Source organism: Acartia tonsa, chromosome 8, assembly GCF_053477335.1.
Source record: "Acartia tonsa isolate MP-2025a chromosome 8, ASM5347733v1, whole genome shotgun sequence".
Lineage (NCBI taxonomy): Eukaryota > Metazoa > Arthropoda > Copepoda > Calanoida > Acartiidae > Acartia > Acartia tonsa.
Genome location: NC_137267.1, coordinates 51,855,412 through 51,874,635, shown reverse-complemented (window position 1 = coordinate 51,874,635; position 19,224 = coordinate 51,855,412). Strand labels below are relative to the sequence as shown.

Sequence of the window (19,224 nt, the reverse complement as noted above, 5' to 3'; positions counted from 1 at the left end):
ATTTGCCAATCGTCCTAAAGACAACCAATGGTTGATTGTACGTCAAGCTTTTAATTTTAAGAGGGATAAAATGAGGGATTTCAAAGGTTTGAGGTTGGTAATCTAATATATTTTTTTTTAATTTTGAAGGGAAACAAATAAGGGGTTTTACGGGTTGAGTGGAGTTAACACCCTTTAAGCCCCACCCTTTAAAATCTGTATCAAGAATTAAAAATGAAGTTTGGGGACGAATTTTTGCTTCATTAATTTAGATGAATTATTTTTCCACCAACTTTTCTACTTGTCAAAATAAGTTCGTTTGTTTTAGGTTTTGAGTGGACTAACTTTATGGGAAGAATTAATCCGGGAGTGGTTTAAGACTATGGAAACCCTTACCAGAGTGTTAGCTAGACAGGTATATTATTTTTTTAATGTTTTTTCCATTAAAGTTTATAAAAATAATCGATATATTATTACTGGGATGTTGTACCACATTTTCATTTACTCTGATAAGGAGATGCTCACAGCTGGCTAAAATAAAGATACCCCCCTTCTTTAAACCCAATCCTTACCCTACTACTGGTTGAACAAACTGACCAATAAACGAATTTCATGTTAGCAAGCTAAAATAACGACAATTTTTTCCCCCTGTCGTAATATCCACGTATATTCTACATTCATTAGAGTAGGTGGTATTATCCTTGCCTGCCTAGCCGCAGCGCTCGGCTCCCTAGCCTAAAACCTAACCTAACCTAAAATACTTGTTCGTCGGTAGTCGGGGGGGGGGGGGGGGGGGGGGGTACAAAATTGAAAAAAAATTGAAAAAAAAATTATAATTATAAAGATGTAATTTTGTTAATAATCATTAATGATGTGGATCAATTTATCGGGGATTGCCTTATCCCTTAAAATCCTTGAAGTTTTACCAACAAAATTCCGTTTGTCCCACTGTCTTATTTGAGAGCTTTACTCTCATAAACGTTATCATTGTTATTTTGTGGAAGGGAATTATGTTTTTTGTAAACGCGAAGCTTTTCTATAATTAGTGTTGGATGGCCGGTCTGTATGGACGAAACTCATAGCTATTATCATTAATTCAAGCATGTAGGAATTGTCCTATCTATTTCAAACTTGTTACCTACTGATTATTTTGGTCTAGCTAAAAAGTATAAGGTTTCTACTTTTGTCGTATTTTTTTAGTTTCATACCTATAGTTTTTGATTATAACAAATTCTTTTATTTAGATTGTAAAGAAACAAGACCTCAGATCAGCATTTGAAACATAGGGGGCAGTTGAAGAAGTAAGTTACAGAAAAGTTTCGCAGCTTATATTTATCTTTGTAGATCTGTATAATAATACAAACAATATTTTGGTTTCTTTACAACAAAATGGCTGGGTGTTGCCACCCCCTTAAAAGTCAAGGCTTGCCTTCACCTTTTCATTACTTGAATTTTTTGTTTGAAACTTTCACTACTGCTTTTAGTTAGGTTTAGGGAGATCAAGAAGGGTTTAGAATATTCCACAAGGGTAGGAGGTATTTTTAAGTTATAGGGAATTGTTTTGATTTATTTTTACCTTATTGTTATTAAACAAACTTCAGGTCTTGAAGTTATTTTTACTTCACTTTATTTTTTAAGGAAATGAACGGTACATTATATGCCGGTGAACGGCTGAGAGTGGAAATATCCCGGGGACGAGGCAGGGGACGTGGAGGCGGAGGTGATAGGGGGCGCAGTTCTTACAGAGGTAGAGGCCGGGGTGGGGGCGGGGATAGGTATGAAAGACGCAGCCCCCCACATTACTCTAGGAAAGTTTTTGTTTTAAAAAGTAAAAGTTAGAAAATCTTTAGGTAGGCCTATTTATTAAATGTAACGTTTAAAAGCAATGCATTTTTTGTAATTTCGCCATGGACTGACGTACAGTTTTGTTATAAAGTTGCTGCGCTAATAAAACAGCAGTACCTAAGATAAAAAAATTTAAAATTAATCTTCCAAAATACTTACTAAAAATCATCGAATTTTTTTTTTTCAAAATGAAAACATTTAAAAATAACAGAGGTGGCTCTAGAGGAAGGGGAGGTGATAAGGGTGGCTTTAGAGGCAGAGACCGTGGAGGGGACAGGGGTGGTTTCAGAGGACGTGGTGGCAGAGGGGGTGGTAGATCCCCTCCACCAAGGTAAAATTTTAAATTTTAAGATTAGTTTAGATATTGCTAGCGGCTGCGGCCCTAGCATTTAGGGGCTCTGTATTAAAAAGGATAGATAGGGGACAGAAATATAGTCTAAAACCATTCCGTGTCATATGAGAAGCTTTCCTACCTATAAAGGAGAACTCAATCGGTTTAGTAGTTATCGAAATCTTAAGCTAAAGACAAAGAACCTTTTTACTTTAAACAATTTAGTATATAAACAAAATATATTAGTGTAATTTCCAAATTTGCTAACTTTAAATGCCTACCATCTCTTTTATTGCTTTATTAAAGATTTTCTTATCCCTTTATATCTCTGACATTATACTGTTAGGTATTAGTTTTAGATGGACATTACAAGAATTGATTGATTAAAATAATCCTTAAATAAAAGTAACAGGATGTTTGTTTGTCTTCGTTTGTAGCGAAATATCTAGCGTACGTACACGTCTCTCCTCTACATTGAAGCTTATTGTATGTCTCGGAAAGGTTTTAATTTATACATGGATTTTTTTATAGGCCTAAGAAAAATTACCCCAAAAATTTTATTTTTTAAAAACTTTGAAAAATTAAAATTCAAGGTAGTGGGTCGGCTCTTTCCCAGCCCCCCCCCCCCTCCCCACACCTTTCACATTGCAAAAAAATGGGTGTTGTTTTTTGCTTAATGGTGTGATTGATAATTTAAATTGAAACTTGGAAGAATCTACCTATTAAGATTTAAAATAACTCTTATATGCATCATCCTATTATATAAAGCAGTAAGACTTTTTTTCTAAATAACTACTGATCCGATTGGGTTCTCTATTTTAGGTAGGCATCACATAGGTCCTGAGTTGGTTTTATTCTATTTTCTGATCATATTTAAGCCTTAAGATGGATTTTTTTTACTTTTTCTATTGAAACTAAAATAAAAAAATGTTGGGATCTATTTCAACTCACCACTAACTCAAGTGCCCCTAGAGGCCTCTAGGGGCTTAGTTACTATTGACCATACACTGTATTATCTTAGGTTGCGGCGGAAACCGGCTCCGATGCTGTACATCCTGGCTATGGATTTCTCTCCGAGAATGTCGAGTTTGCTAATCTTTGCCAGGTAAATGCAGGGAGGGAGGGGACAATGGGCTGTTAACTACACGTGTCCCCAAACTTTTATAATAACGTATTCTTATTCGTTGGCTTAACAACTTTGGGGATTAAGTGATCCCTGATTGGTTGGTACATTAAGTTGAGTGTCCAAACGTATCAACCACAAAAGGTAATCTATGTAAGGGGTAATTTTGTGTATCATCAATGGGGTTGTACATGTACAGTACATCAATTTGTCGACCATTGTCTTATCCCTTAAGATTCTTGGGTAAATGGATATATTATTACCTGGATGTTACACCAGTTTTTCATGTACTCTAATAAAGCGGTACTCACAGCGGGCTAAAATAAAGATACACCCTTATTCCTCCCTTACAACACCCCCTTACCTCCTTCTGGGTAAACGATCTGACCAATATATGAAGTCCATGTTAGGAACCTAAATTCATGACAACAAATTTCCATGATATGTCATTAATAATATCCACGTGTATTTTATATCCCTGGACAGGTAATATTTTCCATTTGACTGCAGGGAGGGAGTGGATATTAGACTGGAAGTTATACTGGTACCCAAAGTTTTATAAACACGTTAGCTCACAACTTTAAATCTTGATTGGTTCATTCAAACTAGCAGTGTCTGAACTAATCTAAGGTGTTGTTTTGTTCAATATATTTGGGGATTTATATATGTATATTTCGTTCATTATCTTGTCCACGGTCATTAGTGTGAGGAATGGGGTTGACAACACACCCCTTAAAATTAAAATTATGTAGATTCCCCCCCCCCCCCCCCGTTTTTTAAAAACCTCTAAGATTACATCCCTTCCCGTAAAAACCCTGTGCACGCCACTGTACTGCTTACGTTTTTTTCTGGTTAATTTCAAGAATGTAATATTATATTAATAAGAATGATACCTACCTTTTAATTTAAATTTTTTTTTTTATCAGGAGAAAGGAGTTATATTTGTTGGTCCACCGTCCACTGCCATTAGAGATATGGGTATCAAGTCTACATCTAAGGTAAATGATAGAGTAGCTACTCAGGAACTTATTTTGGTTGATTTCAAGTAGAAAAAAATAACACTCTATACTATACCGGAGTAACAGGATGTCTGTTCATTTGTCCTGTACGATCTCAATCTTCTGGTCTTCCATAATTTTCAGGGAATGTTTATGCTGTTTTTTTGGCGGGGGGGGGGGGGGGGTATGACACCGCTTCTTGGAAAAATGACCTCGAATATTTTCCTTGGTAAAAACCCTCCAACCATCCTCTTTTAAGACGAAACACAAGTAGGCTCTAGGAAAAGCAACTGTGTATTTAAAAGAAGTCTGTCGTTACAATTTTTCTAATATTTAACCTGTTTTTTAGATGATCATGGAAGCCGCTAACGTACCTGTAATCCACGGTTACCACGGAGAGGACCAGAGCCTGGACACCTTGAAGGCGGAGGCAGACAAGATCGGGTTCCCTGTTATGATGCCGAGTAGTATGGACACAGCATGTTCTTGTTAGCCAGGGATGTTGTTACTGCTTATGTTTTCCAGGTAAGCTTTCCCTTTATTTTTTCTCGTTCTGCGTTTTCAAAGATGTTTAGTTAGATAAGTTTGCTGATTTTTTTGCCACGTGTCAAGATGCCTGTAGGAAATGAATGAGGGGGGAGAGGGGGAGTCGAACCTACACACTTTTATTTTTGCTTTCAAAAGAAAAAATTTAGGTGTGAGAGTAAGGGGGGGGGGGGAAGTTCTGACACATTTGCGTAAACAGCGAGTATAGGCTTTATCTTTGGGACGGACGGACGGACGGACAGACGGACGGACAGACATCGTTCTACTTTGTATTATAGATTAGATATTTAGTAGGGAGGGATGGGACATTGGGCTGTAAATTACACTAGCCCCCAAAGTTTTCAAATAACATTTTCTTATTCTTTGGCCTAACAACCTTGGGTACTTTTATTGATTTTTTATTGGTTGGTTCATTAAGTTGAGTGTCCTAACATTTCAATCACTTATTGTAATCTACAGAAGGGGTAACGATGTGTATCATCATTAGAGATGAACATCAATTTATCAGCCATTGTCTTATCCCTTTATATCCCTGTAATTATCTAATTAACTAATGAGCAATTTTATTCCAGGTTGAATATCAGTGATACCGAGGTCGAATGGGGCCGGTGCCCAGCAAATCCAGGAGGTTGCGCAACAGTTTTCGCGGCCAGAGCAGTAGAATCAAGAAAAATATGTTTAAGTGTTGTTTCAATCAATAAAGATAATAATGAAAACAATTTTTTTTTTATTTTTGCGTTTTGTGTACAAGCGAGGTTTTTCTATAATTAAGGTCGTTTTTTACCACTTTCTCGTGATTTTTACCACCCGTTTTTACCACAATTATTGGTAAATTTTTACCATATTTACCCTATTTCTGGTAAAATTTTACCAGTTTAGGGCAAAAATATTACCAGGTGTTGAACAGTTTTACCACTTTTTCGGTAAAATCTACCAGAAATTTGCGGTAAATTTTACCAAAAAAGTGGTAAAAATTGGTCAAAATCTGGTATAAATTTGCGTCCTAAAATGGTAATATTTTACCGGAAATCTGGTAAAATTTTACCGATAATTGTGGTAAAAATCGATGGTAAAAAGCGTCTCGCTATACCACTAAAAGTGTTTTTACCACGGTTACGGTAAAATTTTACCACCTTTTAAATCGTATAGGCTGGTAAAATTTTACCATAAAAGTGGTAAAAACTAGGTTTTTTTATGGTATTATATCGATCCTGGGTTTTTTCCCCTAAAATATATTTCTTTGATTTTGTTTTTAGTAAACAATGATTTTGCTATTAAAATTTTAATTTAAAATGATAACTAATCTTATTATGTTATCCTTTTCAATGAAGCTTTATATTTATATTAAAGGGTAGCTTTAATTCTATTTCCTTTCATCAAAATAAAGTCACCAGAGGGTTAGGGCGAAGCTGCTAAAAGATACTTGAAATATAAAATTATAGAGTTGCTACTACGTCTACTTATAAATCTTTATTTTCTTAAATCCTTAAGAATTTAATCTTTAAATTACATAAACATTTTCTATTGTACAGAGGGCGTTTTAAAAGGAAATTATTTATGGAAACTTATATTTCTATTGCATTGTTTACCTATATTAGTACAGGAAGGGAGGGAACATTGTGCCGTTTATTACACTAGTCCCCAAAGTTCTATGATAACGTTTTGCTATTCGTAAACTTAACAACTATGGAGACATTTAATGGATTTTAATTGGTTTGTTCATTATGTCAAGTATATAAACGTTTCAACCTCTGATTGTTATCTACAGAAGGGGTAATTTTGTTTATCATCATTTGTCATGTACACCAACTCATTGTCCATATTCTTATCCATTTAGATCCCTGTATTTTAGTATAGTAATCTTAAAATGTTTTGGTTGTGCTTAAACAAGGTTTACAACATCCATAGGACAATCGTAGGAACCCAGTAAAAGTGTCTAACTCTGATTATTACGTAAGAAAAAAAATTAACCAATGAGAGGTCACTATAAATTTTACCATTGGTCATTTACAGTGTATGCTGGCCTCTCATTGGCTAATTTTTTTTACGTCATAATCAGAGTCAGACACTTTTACTATGTTCCATTCGTAGTCGTACAAATCTTCATTTCACACTTAAGAGCAGCACCGATAGACCAACAGATAGTTTGAGTCTAATTTTGTTGTTCATTGAACTCCTTATACCAATAAGAATGGATATAGTATACGTGGATATATTAACAGGAGAAAATTTGTCTTCAATTTAGCTTGCTATTAGGGACCATATTTACTGGTTAGATGGCTCATTTAGTAGGATGAGCTTTGTTAAAGTAGGTGGATGAGGGGTTTCGCTATTTTAATCAGCTTCAAGTATTACTTTATCACAGAAAATGAAAATTTGGTGCAACATCCAAGTAATAATACGCCGATTGCAATAAGAAAAGGAAGGATTACAAATGTTAACGGTCTAGTGATTATTGTACAAAATCTTTATTAGCCTTGTAAGCGATTAATTAGACCTTTCTAATTTGTAAAATGATTGCTTTGCCCCTAGCATATAGGCAAGAAAATAGCCAAAAACCACCCAAAAACTATGAAACTCTCCTGAAAAGTACAATCAAATCTGACTGGTATACTCTGAGATCTTAAGCTTTAGACAAAATAACCTTACTCCTTTATAATTTGCAAGCTGCTTCTCCCCTAGCCCCTAGGGGAGGATTAAAAAGGTCAATAAAATAGCCTAAAACTCATCTAAGCCTTCCTAAAAAGCCCAATAAAATCTGACCAGTGCAGTGTATTCACAGATCTTTAACTTCAGACAAATTAACATTCTTTATAATTGACTAGCTGCTTCGCCCCAAGTATCTACTGGAGGGCTAAAAAGGCCAATGAAATAACATAAAAAGACATTTTAAAAGCTTCCCCTAAAAGTACAACAAAATCTGACCAGAATTTTCCGACATTCTGTCTTCAGACAAAATAGTCTTACTACAATTATAATTAACTATCTGCTTCGCATCTAGCCTTTACGGGAGGACAATGAAGTTCCATAAAAACGCCTAAAACCAATCTAAGACACCCAAAAGCTTTATTTAAAAGTACTGGTAGATCTTACAAGAATTTTTCGTGATCTTTAGCTTCAGGCAATATGTCAAATCCTGTTAAAAAGCTCATAACCAAGTACATTTCAGATCCTTATTCTTAGGCAACATTAATTGAGTACCTATATAATGGATGGAAACCCCAATGATAATACACAAAATTACCACTTCTGTAGATTAAAATTAATAGTTAAAACGTTTGAACACTAATCATAACCCTTTACAGTCGGGCCCCTTGCCGCACCTTAATCAGTGGGGGGGGGGGGCGTTCAACGCCCCCCCTTATTATCTCAGTTCCTATTAGAGCTAGAGGGCTAAATTTTTTTGTGCAAGTCCCCTGTTTGATAATTAATTTCCGACCTCTTATAAGTGTAAGTCAATTTTCGCTTCCTTCACCCTTTTATTTAACAACCTTTCAAAAATTAAAAATTAAAAATTTCAAACGGCTGTAATTTTCTTATTTTTGAAGCTAGAAGAAAATTTTTTTTCAGAAAATGTTTATCTTTATGTAAATTTTACATTAGAAATATCAAAATATAAATTTCAGCGGCCGCAGCTGTACTTGGCAGCTGCCAGCCGCCGCAGTCGGCGGTCGGCGGGAAAACGGCGGCGGATCTTCATGAAATTTCAATACGTTATGTAGACATGTAAGAAAAGCTTAAGTTTAAAATTTGAAGTCTCTAAGTCAAAAATTGCGGCCACAGGAGCCTTTTAAAGATTTCTGGAGACCTGGAGGATCAGGACCTGCAGGATCATACCTGGAACCTGAAAGTGACTTGAACACCTGTATTTCATATAAGGATGTACTACTAGAGGATTTTTTAGTATTTTGGTATGATAAAATGCTTTGTTTTAGTCAAAAAAATATTTTTGCTCTTTACCTGGATGACCCTGCCAGGTTTGCTGGCATCCTGTGCCCACCAGGATGGAGATATTCAAAAAATTCCAACTCTCAGTTATGTGTCATACCCATACTTAAAAAGTCAAGCAGTTTGGGCTCTTCATCTTTCACACACAGAAAATGAGATAGAAAAAACCGGATGGGGGGGCGTTCAACGCCCCCCCTCCCCCCCGACCGTTAAGGGTTAATGAATCAACCAATCAAAATTTGCTAAAAGTACCCAAAGTTGATGTACAGCGAATAAGGAAACTTTATTATAAAACTTTGGGGACTAGCGTAACAACAGTTCATTGTTCTCTCTCTCTCTCTCTCTTTGATATCCTTTTAAATGCCCATAACCAAGTACATTTAAGATCCTTATTCTTAGGCAACACAACATTAATTGAGTACCTATTTATATAATGGATGGAAACCCCTAAAAATCAACCCCTAGGATATAATTGTTACTCATAGTAAAAGAATGTAAATTACAAATGGTCTGTGTGAATTTAGTAGGGATCTTAAGGGATAGGACAATAGGTGATTCTTTTACATCCCCAATGCGGATTTACAGAATAACCCTTTAGATTGCAATTAGGGGTTTAAACGTTAGGACACTCAACTTAATGAACCGATCAATTAAAATTCAAGTCCCCCAGCCAACGAATAAGAAAACATTGTTATAAAACTTTGTAATATACAGGCCAATATCCCCTCCCTCCCTGGAATTTAGACAGTTTGGAGAATATTAGTTGACTGATAACTAATTAATCGAATATTTTGCTATTCTAAAAATTACATTTTTTAAATAAATACCTTTATAATTTCAATAAGGAATACGTGTTAATATTGAAAGACTAAAGAATTATTTTCATTTTTATTTATTATTCTTAGAAAATTGTTAGTAACACAATGCTGTTTATGATTTTTCAGTATGGCTGAGAACCGGATATTAAACGGTTACAAAGCCATACCTACTGGAAAAACAATTAAAACAGCCTAAGGTAAGTATACTCATTGTCCACACCGTTACAAAGTATGTGTAGTATGGTGGTCTTTGGGCATTATAAAATTGAGGGAATCCCGTTTTATAACCTACTTAGTTCCTTTAGCATTGGGGTGGTCTTACAGAAATACTATTTGTAGCGAAGCTACTATATAATTAACTTTGTCTGTCCGTCCGTCAGTCTGTAACTGGAAATGAGTATCATATAAAATATGTGCTGTGGTCTTTGGGCATTATAAAATTGAGGGAATCCCGTTTTATAACCTACTTAGTTCCTTTAGGATTGCGGTAGTCCTACAAAATTTCAATTTTTCATATTTTTGCACTATTGTACTGTTTATGAGTCCAGTTAGATTTCGCAACAAAAAATGTTAAATAATTTAGAGTTAGTAAGAAGGATCATACCGAAAAGTAGTCCAATTTCATTTAAAGATATGATGATAAAGACCCTTCAGGCTTTGGTATTACTTAGTAACTTAAAAATTAAAGTTTTATGTACAAATCAAAGAAACCTATAAGAAAATCCATGAGAAAAACAAACTAAAAATAATATTATTTTAATAGTTACATTAATGAACTTTTTTGTTGCATTTTTGTTGCACCTCGAATAATTGTCTGAGAAGTAAAAAAGTGATTTAATCATCTTTGGAGCAATATGTTGCCGTTTCTATTCTTTTTAATGTAAAAGATATCTGCTTGAAATTTTTAAGTTATTTATCGCATTGTAATAAAGACAGCTATCTGCGGATAATAAAATGAAAACTTTTAAGATTAAGGTCAGTTTTATAATTTGTTAGCCCCGAGGAGGCCGAGCTAAAACTTGGTTGAATTTTATGATTTTTATTTTAGTATTCGTGGAATATTATCTGCAATATGATGCTATACATGACTTTTCAGTATGGCAGAACACCGGTTGTAACCCTGTGGATATTAATCAGTTTCAAAGCCACACTGGAAATTTTTAAGTATAGGTAACTAAGTTGGTCTACTACGATATCCTTAAAAGTTTAGCATTTGCTAAAATCTTACCTCCTTCTATCCCGTTAGGTATTCAATATATTATTTCTTACATTAATTTTATTTTTTTAAAAATGAATAAAATTGATTTGATAGGTTAATTGCGATTTAATAAGCCAATTACGCAGCTTAAGACAGTATAAGATTAAAGAACAGAAAATAAAAAGCTAATGTAAAATTGGAATTCTGTGTTTATCATATCGACATTAGATATTATCTCTTACGCTATACTATCCTGCAGTTACGCAATTTGAAACAAATTTATGTTCAATTATATTTGAACTTACAAATTAATGTTCAAGCTCTTTGTAAAGTTCTGACACTCTACACGATTTAATGTTCGTTTCATTCCTTCTGATTTTAGAGCTTTGCTTTTATGGATGTTGTCATATTTGTATTTATAATAATCAAGATGAAAATACTTTTAAAATAAGTAATATAAAAATTCTAAATTGATTCATTTAAAAATATTTTAATTCAAGGGAGTGTTTTTCTTAAGCAAACAAAGATTATTGTCTTAATAATTACATAAAGTCCTTTTTATTCGGGATCTAAAGGGATAAGACAATAGCACCTGCTGTAGATTACAATCAGTGGTAGAAACGTTTGGACACTCCACTTAATGAGCCAGTTAGTCGAAATTCAATTTCAGTCCCCGAAGTTGTTAAGCTAGCGAATAAAAAAACTTTATTATAAAACTTTGGGCAATAGTGTAATAAAAAGCCTAATGTCCCCTTCCTCCTTGATATAAAATACTTATATAATAAATAATTATCATGATAACTATTTTATAAAAGAACTAGAGGCTACGCCCCTAGAAGCCTCTGGGGGCATTGGTAGGAGGGGGGAAAGTCGATAGCATTCCATTTTAAATTTGAGTTTCAAAAGAGTTGAAAAAATATTTTTTTTTTTTGTGTGGGAAGGGGTTGAAGACACCCTCTCCAAAATTAGTTTAAAACCTTTCCAGGACCTATTAGAAGCTTTACTGTAATGGAGAAAAATATCGGTTCAGCGGTTAGTGAGATCCTTCGAGACAGACAAAAATCGCTTACTACTTTATATAATACGATATAAGTAGCACAGCTACTTTACAAGTGTAACTTTTTTCTCTTTCTTACATTTATGTTATTTTTTTCTTGTTATTTTAGTTGAACAATTAAAATAACAGACATTTTAATTTGTTTTTATTTACGGTCATATTCTAGTTGTATAGGTAGTAACTGTGCTATTGTAAACCTTACTACTGTATTGTACTTCATCGTTCTTGTTTTAACCAGGGCTCGGCAGCCGCGCACCAGCAGCCTGTAAACCTCAGAAAATCAACATTTTAATCAACTTTATTAAAAAATCAGATGGAAGTCTAAACCTGAGGTGGATTCTTAAAAAAAATTTGCCCCACTAATCGCTTAGTGGGGCAATTTTTTTTAAAGAATCCACCTCTGACCGAAATATGGCTATCCCTTTTTAAAAAATATTTTTTGAATCATACTAACAGGTTTAAATTTAAGGCTTAGTCGCGGCTGCCGAGGCCTGGTTCTCCAAATAAAACGTACATTTTAACCCTTGGACCTATTTATGGAATCTTTTCTCAATAATATCAAAAGATTAGGCAATTCCTATGATTCATCAAATATTGTGTTTTTAGGTCAATGTCATTATTATGGGGCAACGTTTTGGCAACAGATACTATTCACTAGATTGGTGGAATCTGAAGTGTTTATGCTGTAATTACTCATTTATTCCACAGACCATTTATTATTCTCATCCACAATGAAAAATCATGTATAGCATCGCATTACAAACAATTTTTCAAGGGATATCAAAATAAAAATAATAAAGAGAGGGGAAGGTTTCTGGTAGAATCCGTAAAGGTGTATGTTTTAAGGCTTAAAAATAGTAGTAGAACGATAATATTCACTAAATATGTGTATTTCTTATTGAAAAGAACTATAGATAAATTTTTATTTTAAAAGTTAACATAAATTTTTATCGTTCTACTACTGTTTTTAACTTATAACACATAACCTTGACGGATTTTATCAGAAACCTACCCCTCTCTTTTCATGTAAGGTTGTTAGCTCGGGTCTTCGGCTTCTCTGGGTTTTAATCTTATAATTTTCATTTTATTATCCGTGGAAAGCTGTCGTTAATATGATGCGATAAATAACTAGTATCCCTTTTTAAATAAGTTAGGATAGATCCCCCAAGGAGTTAGGAATTTAAGCAGAGTATATTGAGCCACTCTAATAATTCTACTTAAACCCATTAAACAAAATTTTGATAAAATATATTTCCAGTTGTTACTTTGAGTTATGTCAATACAGTGAAAAAATATTTGTTTATTTATTTATTTTTGCTTTTTAGCCAGGGGGTTATTTTTAAACATATATATAAAGGGGGGAGGCGGATGTGCCACTTTTTGAAACCAAAACTAAAAGTCAAAGGAACTCAACTAAAAAAAGAGTTACAGGTCTGAGATTTTGCATGGCAGTTGCTTTATAGGGTTACAATATGGAACAGTGAAGAAACGGCGGCGCATCCGCCGAAAACCGCTGAGAAATTGCAAAAAAAAATTCGGCGGAAAACGGCGGTTTTCGGCGGTTGCGCCGCCGTTTCTTCACAGTTCCATAGTGTACCCCTATAAAGCAACTGGATGCTGTGAGTATTGGTGCAAAAAATATGACGTAACAAAAAAAAATTAGCCAATGAGAGGCCGTTATTGACCAATGGTAAAATTTATAGTGGCCTCTCATTGGCTAATTTTTTTTGTTACGTCATATTTTTGCACCAATACTCACAGCATCAAGCAACTGCCATGCAAAATCTCAGACCTGTAACTCTTTTTTTAGTTGAGTTCCTTTGTTGACTTTTAGTTTTGATTTCAAAAAGTGGCACATCCGCCTCCCCCCTTTGGATAGGACTTTTACAATAACAATATATTAAGAAATCTATATATAATGTCTTGGATGTTGCATCATATTTTCATGTACTCGCATCTTGCTATAACTCTTATCAATCCCCATATCCTGAAAGAACCGACCTATAAATGGGGGCCATATTAGCTAGCTAAATTGACGACAAAATTGTTGTCAAAAGTAAGAAGAATAGGATAATTATATCTAATAAAAATTGTTTAATCTTTTCTAACTTCTTAATGTTTGAAATCGATAGGACAATTCTAACATGTCTAAGTGAACGAAATGAGCTAACTGTTACGGACGGACGGTCCGACCCTAATGATAGGAAAGCTTCACTTTTAAAAAGAAATTGTAATTGTCTAATAATACAAAAATAGTTATTTCTCGCATCGTATTATAAACGGCTTTCCGCGGATATAGAATGTACAATTATAAGATTAAAACCAGTTTTTTAGCCCCTAGGTGCCGTAGGCACGGGCTAAAAAAACTGGTTTTAATATTATGATTGTACATTTTTATATTCGTAGAAAGCTGGATATAATACGATGCTAGACATAGTTTTTTCGTATGGATGAGAACCGGTTCCTATCCACCGGATTCGAATGAATACGAGAAAAACTTTTAAATACATACATACTATACACGATTTAAATAGAAAATAATTAAAGCATGACATGTCATGCAGTATATGTTTCTGTTTTAATCAACAATTATATCAACAACAGTTTTGTTGCCAAAAACATATTTAATTATCTGTTGATAGTCAAGCTACGAGGGATTTATGGGTATTAGAGAATTGTCAATAAACTGATGTCTTTCCCGATGATGACAGACTTAATTACCCCTTCTGTAGATTTCAATTAGTGGTTGACACGTTTGTACACTTACCCTAATGACCCAATCAATTAAATTTAAAAATAGTCCCCAAAGTTGTTCAGCCTAAAAATAAGACAACATTATCATCGAACTTTAGGGACTAGTGTAATAAACAGCCTAATGTCATATCCTTCCCTTGTTGATAGAGTCAGGCTACTTTAATCAATTATTATCTCTTAAATCCTACACGAGATTATCATGTATTCTAATTTAGTAAAACCTGTAGCTTCCTAAAATAACGATCCAAACCACCATATGTGTTGGGTTGGTTTTAGGCTATTCTGTAACTATAACTTTATTTTAACAAATTCCTTAGTGTTTTAGTTTAGGTTAGTTTTTAAAAGTGAAACACCCCCACCCCCCTACTCCCCTCACTTGAAAGTAAAAATCAAATTATAAAGCTTCTGATAATCATTCTATATATGTTTTTAGCTTAAATGATCATATAAAACATTGATTTTTATCATATCATGTATATTTTAGTTAAATCTAGATATTTTTCATCTGTATAAATGTATTCAGTGATGTCTAAATATTCATATAAAACTAACAAAATCCACTCGTTGATTTTTTACGATACATGCTAAACATTACATAAATTGTCTTAAAGTATATCCAGTATGGCTTTGAAACTGATCAATATACGCTGGTTCTTGGTTTTCTGAAAAATCATGTTGAGCATCGCATTACAGTCAATTTTAACAAAAAAATTTAACAAAACTGGTTTTAATCTTTTAATTTTTCAGTTAATATCTGTGGAAATCTGTCTATGATACGATGCGATAAATAACCATTTCTAGCTTTAGATTTAAATGAAGTTTTAGCCTTATTTTTATGTTATTTTGTAAAAACACGACTGATTTCAATGTATATCTATGCGGAAAAGGTAACCCCTATGGGGTTCCACTTCACTGATCAAACCATGAAAATAAGGGTCCTAGGATTAAAAACTAAATAGATTCGTCAAAAATATGTTGCATTAAAATATAAGATTGAAAAAATCAAAAAAATAATGTATATGTATACTATATGTGGATATATTGACAAGGAACTATTTGTTGTCGTTTTAGCTTGCTAATATAGAACTCATTTATTGGTCAGTTTGTTCATCCAGTTAGAGAAGATAGGGCAAGGGGTTGGTTGGGAGTTCTCGTTATTTTAGCCAGCTGCGAGTATCGCTCCATTAGAGTACATGAAAATCTGGTGGAACATCCTTAAGTATTTATATATCGATTATGATAAATCAGTCAACAACCAAAGAAAAACCTATACATTTTTGAACATTTTTTTTGAACAAACTGACTGTTTACTAAATATTCAAGGAAAATCCACGAATTTCCGATCTAAGTTTCTAAAAAGACAACACATTGTGATTTGGTCTAACTCCAAAGGTCATTGTCATTTTAGCACACATTCTACCATTGGAAAAATTAAAGGGATAGTTATTTATTACATCGTTTTAAAGACAGTATTCCGCGGATATTACAATAAAAAATTATAAGATTAAAACCAGTTTTGTTATCTCGAGGGACCGATAACTTAATTTTACTATTTTTATTTTAATATACTTGGAAGTTGTCTACAATACTAAACGATATACGAGGTTTCAGCGGATATTAATCGTTTTTTTAATAGAAAACTATTTCATCACAAATATCTAAGTTGAAAAGTATTATGATAATTAAAAAAAATACTATTTTTTGTTAGCACTGGGTAACAAAAGTGGTTTTAATCTCATATTTTTTGCATTTTATATCCGCAGAAAGCTGTCTATAACACAATGCGATAATAGTTATTTTTCGCATCGTATTATAAACAGCTTTCCGCGGATATAGAATGTAAAATTATAAGATTAAAACCAGTTTTTTTTAGCCCCGAGGCGCCGACGGCGTGGGCTAAAAAACTAGTTTTAATCTTATTCTTATGATTGTACATTTTTATATTCGTAGAAAGCTGGATATAATACGATACTAGACATAGTTTTTTCGTATGGATGAGAACCGGTTCCTATCCACCGGATTCGAATGAATACGAGAAAAAACTATAATAAACATTTTTTAAAGGAGTTTTTGAAACATAACCGTAAGTTGCAAAATAAACAATGATAAGTATTGCATAGGTATTTACAGAGTTTTTAAAAATCTGCAAATAAGAATTTTAGAAAAACAACATCATATTAGCTAAGTTAAAATATAGTAGTAGATATTACTTTCTGATAGTAATGCTTATTTTTATTGCTAGTGGACATATTGTCGATGTAGATACTAAATTTACTGTCGAAACAAAAAAGCTTTTAGACCATTGCATTGGAAGATTGTCTTAAAACAGTGTTTTAGTTTTTTTCCTCCTATGGTTCAAGTAAAAAATATCGCAATTTTGTAAAAACTCCTAAAAAGAAAACCTGTTGCTTTGGAATTTCTGATGCTTAAATGCAATAAAAACAAGAACAACACAAAACAATTTCTATAAAGAGCGCAGCTACAATAACGTAACATATAACGTAGTAGTGAGGTTTTTTTCGTCTGAAGCCTATGGCCTGGGATGGTTTTCAGCTATTTAAATTCTAGATTTAAGCATTGGGTTTTATTTTAGTCTATATTCTGCCCCCTTTCTCACTATTTTTAAGACATATCCCTAGATTATAGGGGCTCAGCGGCTAAGCAGTGTACAACAAGTTTGTCTTTGGAAAAAACAATTTCATTATTTCTTATTCAATCATTTTTAACTTCCAAAACAGTATGAAAGAATACTATATGTGTAGGGTTGCTGCGTTGCTGTTTATTTGTCTAAGCAATGCTTCAAGCCTTTTTGTCTATACCTAATGTAGGGTAGCTGCGCTTCTGTTTATTTGTCTAAGCAATACTGCAAGCCTTTTTGTCTATACCTAATGTAGGGTAGCTACGCTTCTGTTTATTTGTCTAAGCAATACTGCAAGCCTTTTTGTCTATACCTAATGTAGGGTAGCTGCGCTTCTGTTTATTTGTGTAAGCAATACTGCAAGCCTTTTTGACCAATCCCATAAGAAAATATTTGGTTAACTGTCTCCCAAGTTTTTATGCAAGAAATTTCAACTTAAATGATGACTAAATAGAATTCAGTTTCTTCAAGACAACTTTGGTGGATTAAAGCAAGCATTTTCAATGTTCTTTCGTGTTCTCTAATTAAGTGAAACAGGCAGCGGGCTGCTAAGATAACTGTTCTCCCTTTAGCCGACTGTACCCCATCCCCACCCCTCCTACTAGATGAACGAACTGCCCAATAAATGAGTTACATGTTAACAATATAAATTGACTACAATTACTCCCCTGTCATAACATCCACGTATATTTTACACCCGATCCTTCTTGCCAGACCTAACCTTACCTAACTTAACCCTTAGATATTAATTAGATTATTTTACAATATTGATGATATAAACCAAAGTTACTTAGGCTAAATTAAAAAGTTATAATTCATTTTCATTTAAACTTCAATTTGTATTGAATGTACCTAGATCAATCTGCTTTGATTAAGATTTCAAGTAAATGAGAAATTATTTATATAAAGAGATAAGACAATGGCTGATAAATTGATGTATATCCCTATTAACACACAAAATTACCCTTTCCGTCGATTACAATTAGTGATTCGACACTCAACTTAATCAACATAAAAAGTCCCTAAAGTTATTAAACGAATAAGAAAATGTTATTAGAAAACTTTGAGGACTAGTGTAATAAACAACCAAATAGCCAAATGTCCCCTCCCTCCCTGGGAGAAATTGAATCAATGTTCTAAGTTAAGCTTGATGAAATGAAGTATTAGCCCCTATTTACAGCCGACCCCCTCTCCCTCCCTCCTCAACCAAAAAATAAACAAATATACCAACTTTTTCTAAAATGTACACATTTCCTTAGGTTTTATCATTCATTGTCTTATCCCTTCAGAACCCTGTACACAAACCTGATATATAACACAGAAAAAAGTGTAGAGATTTCACTTTCCCTGACCTGTGAACTATTTATAATGCACTTCACATCAGGGAGGGAGGGGACATATTAAACTAGTCCCCAAAGTTTTATAATAACGTGTCTTTATTCGTAGCCTTAACTACTTTGAGGACTTAAATGTCTTAACCTCTAATTATAATCTACAGAAGATATAATTTTGTGTACATCAATTTATCAGTTATTGTCTTATCCCTTTAGATATCTGACTTCACATCCCCCCCGCCACATAATAGACAAATAACTTATAGAATTAACAAATACAGAGTAAAAAGTAATGTAATTCAATTTGTCAGTCCGTCCGTTATTCAGTCAGTTAATCAACCAGCCCCTAAATTTATTTTGTTTGCCTTGAGGGGCTGAGGCCCGATCTAACAAAACTGGTATTAATTTTATGATTTTTAATATTATTTCTAATATTCGTAGAAAATTGTCCTTGTTAAGATTTTATACATGAATTTTCAGTATTGCTGAGAACTGGTTTCGAATATTAAACGGTTTCAAAGCCATACTGGAAAAAAATTACTTCTTGAACACTCTTTAATCATCTTTAGTCTGTTTATTTAACCCTCATGCTTCAAGAATCAAGATTATAATCTAAACTTAATTCAATTATTTAAAAAAAACTCCATAAAAATTC

General features: G+C 33.5%; 1 protein-coding gene across 1 annotated transcript; it reads left to right on the top strand.

Annotated features, from left to right (window-relative positions):
• The first annotated feature begins 310 nt into the window (after nt 1–310).
• LOC145327277 (uncharacterized) lies at nt 311–5,541 on the top strand. The gene is made up of 8 exons (XM_080170878.1): nt 311–394; nt 1,224–1,280; nt 1,618–1,787; nt 2,036–2,155; nt 3,177–3,260; nt 4,205–4,276; nt 4,626–4,801; nt 5,395–5,541. Exons 3-7 carry the CDS (start codon nt 1,621–1,623, stop codon nt 4,627–4,629), a joined length of 447 nt encoding a protein of 148 aa, XP_080027004.1. The 5' UTR covers nt 311–394; nt 1,224–1,280; nt 1,618–1,620; the 3' UTR covers nt 4,630–4,801; nt 5,395–5,541.
• Nucleotides 5,542–19,224: the final 13,683 nt, after the last annotated feature.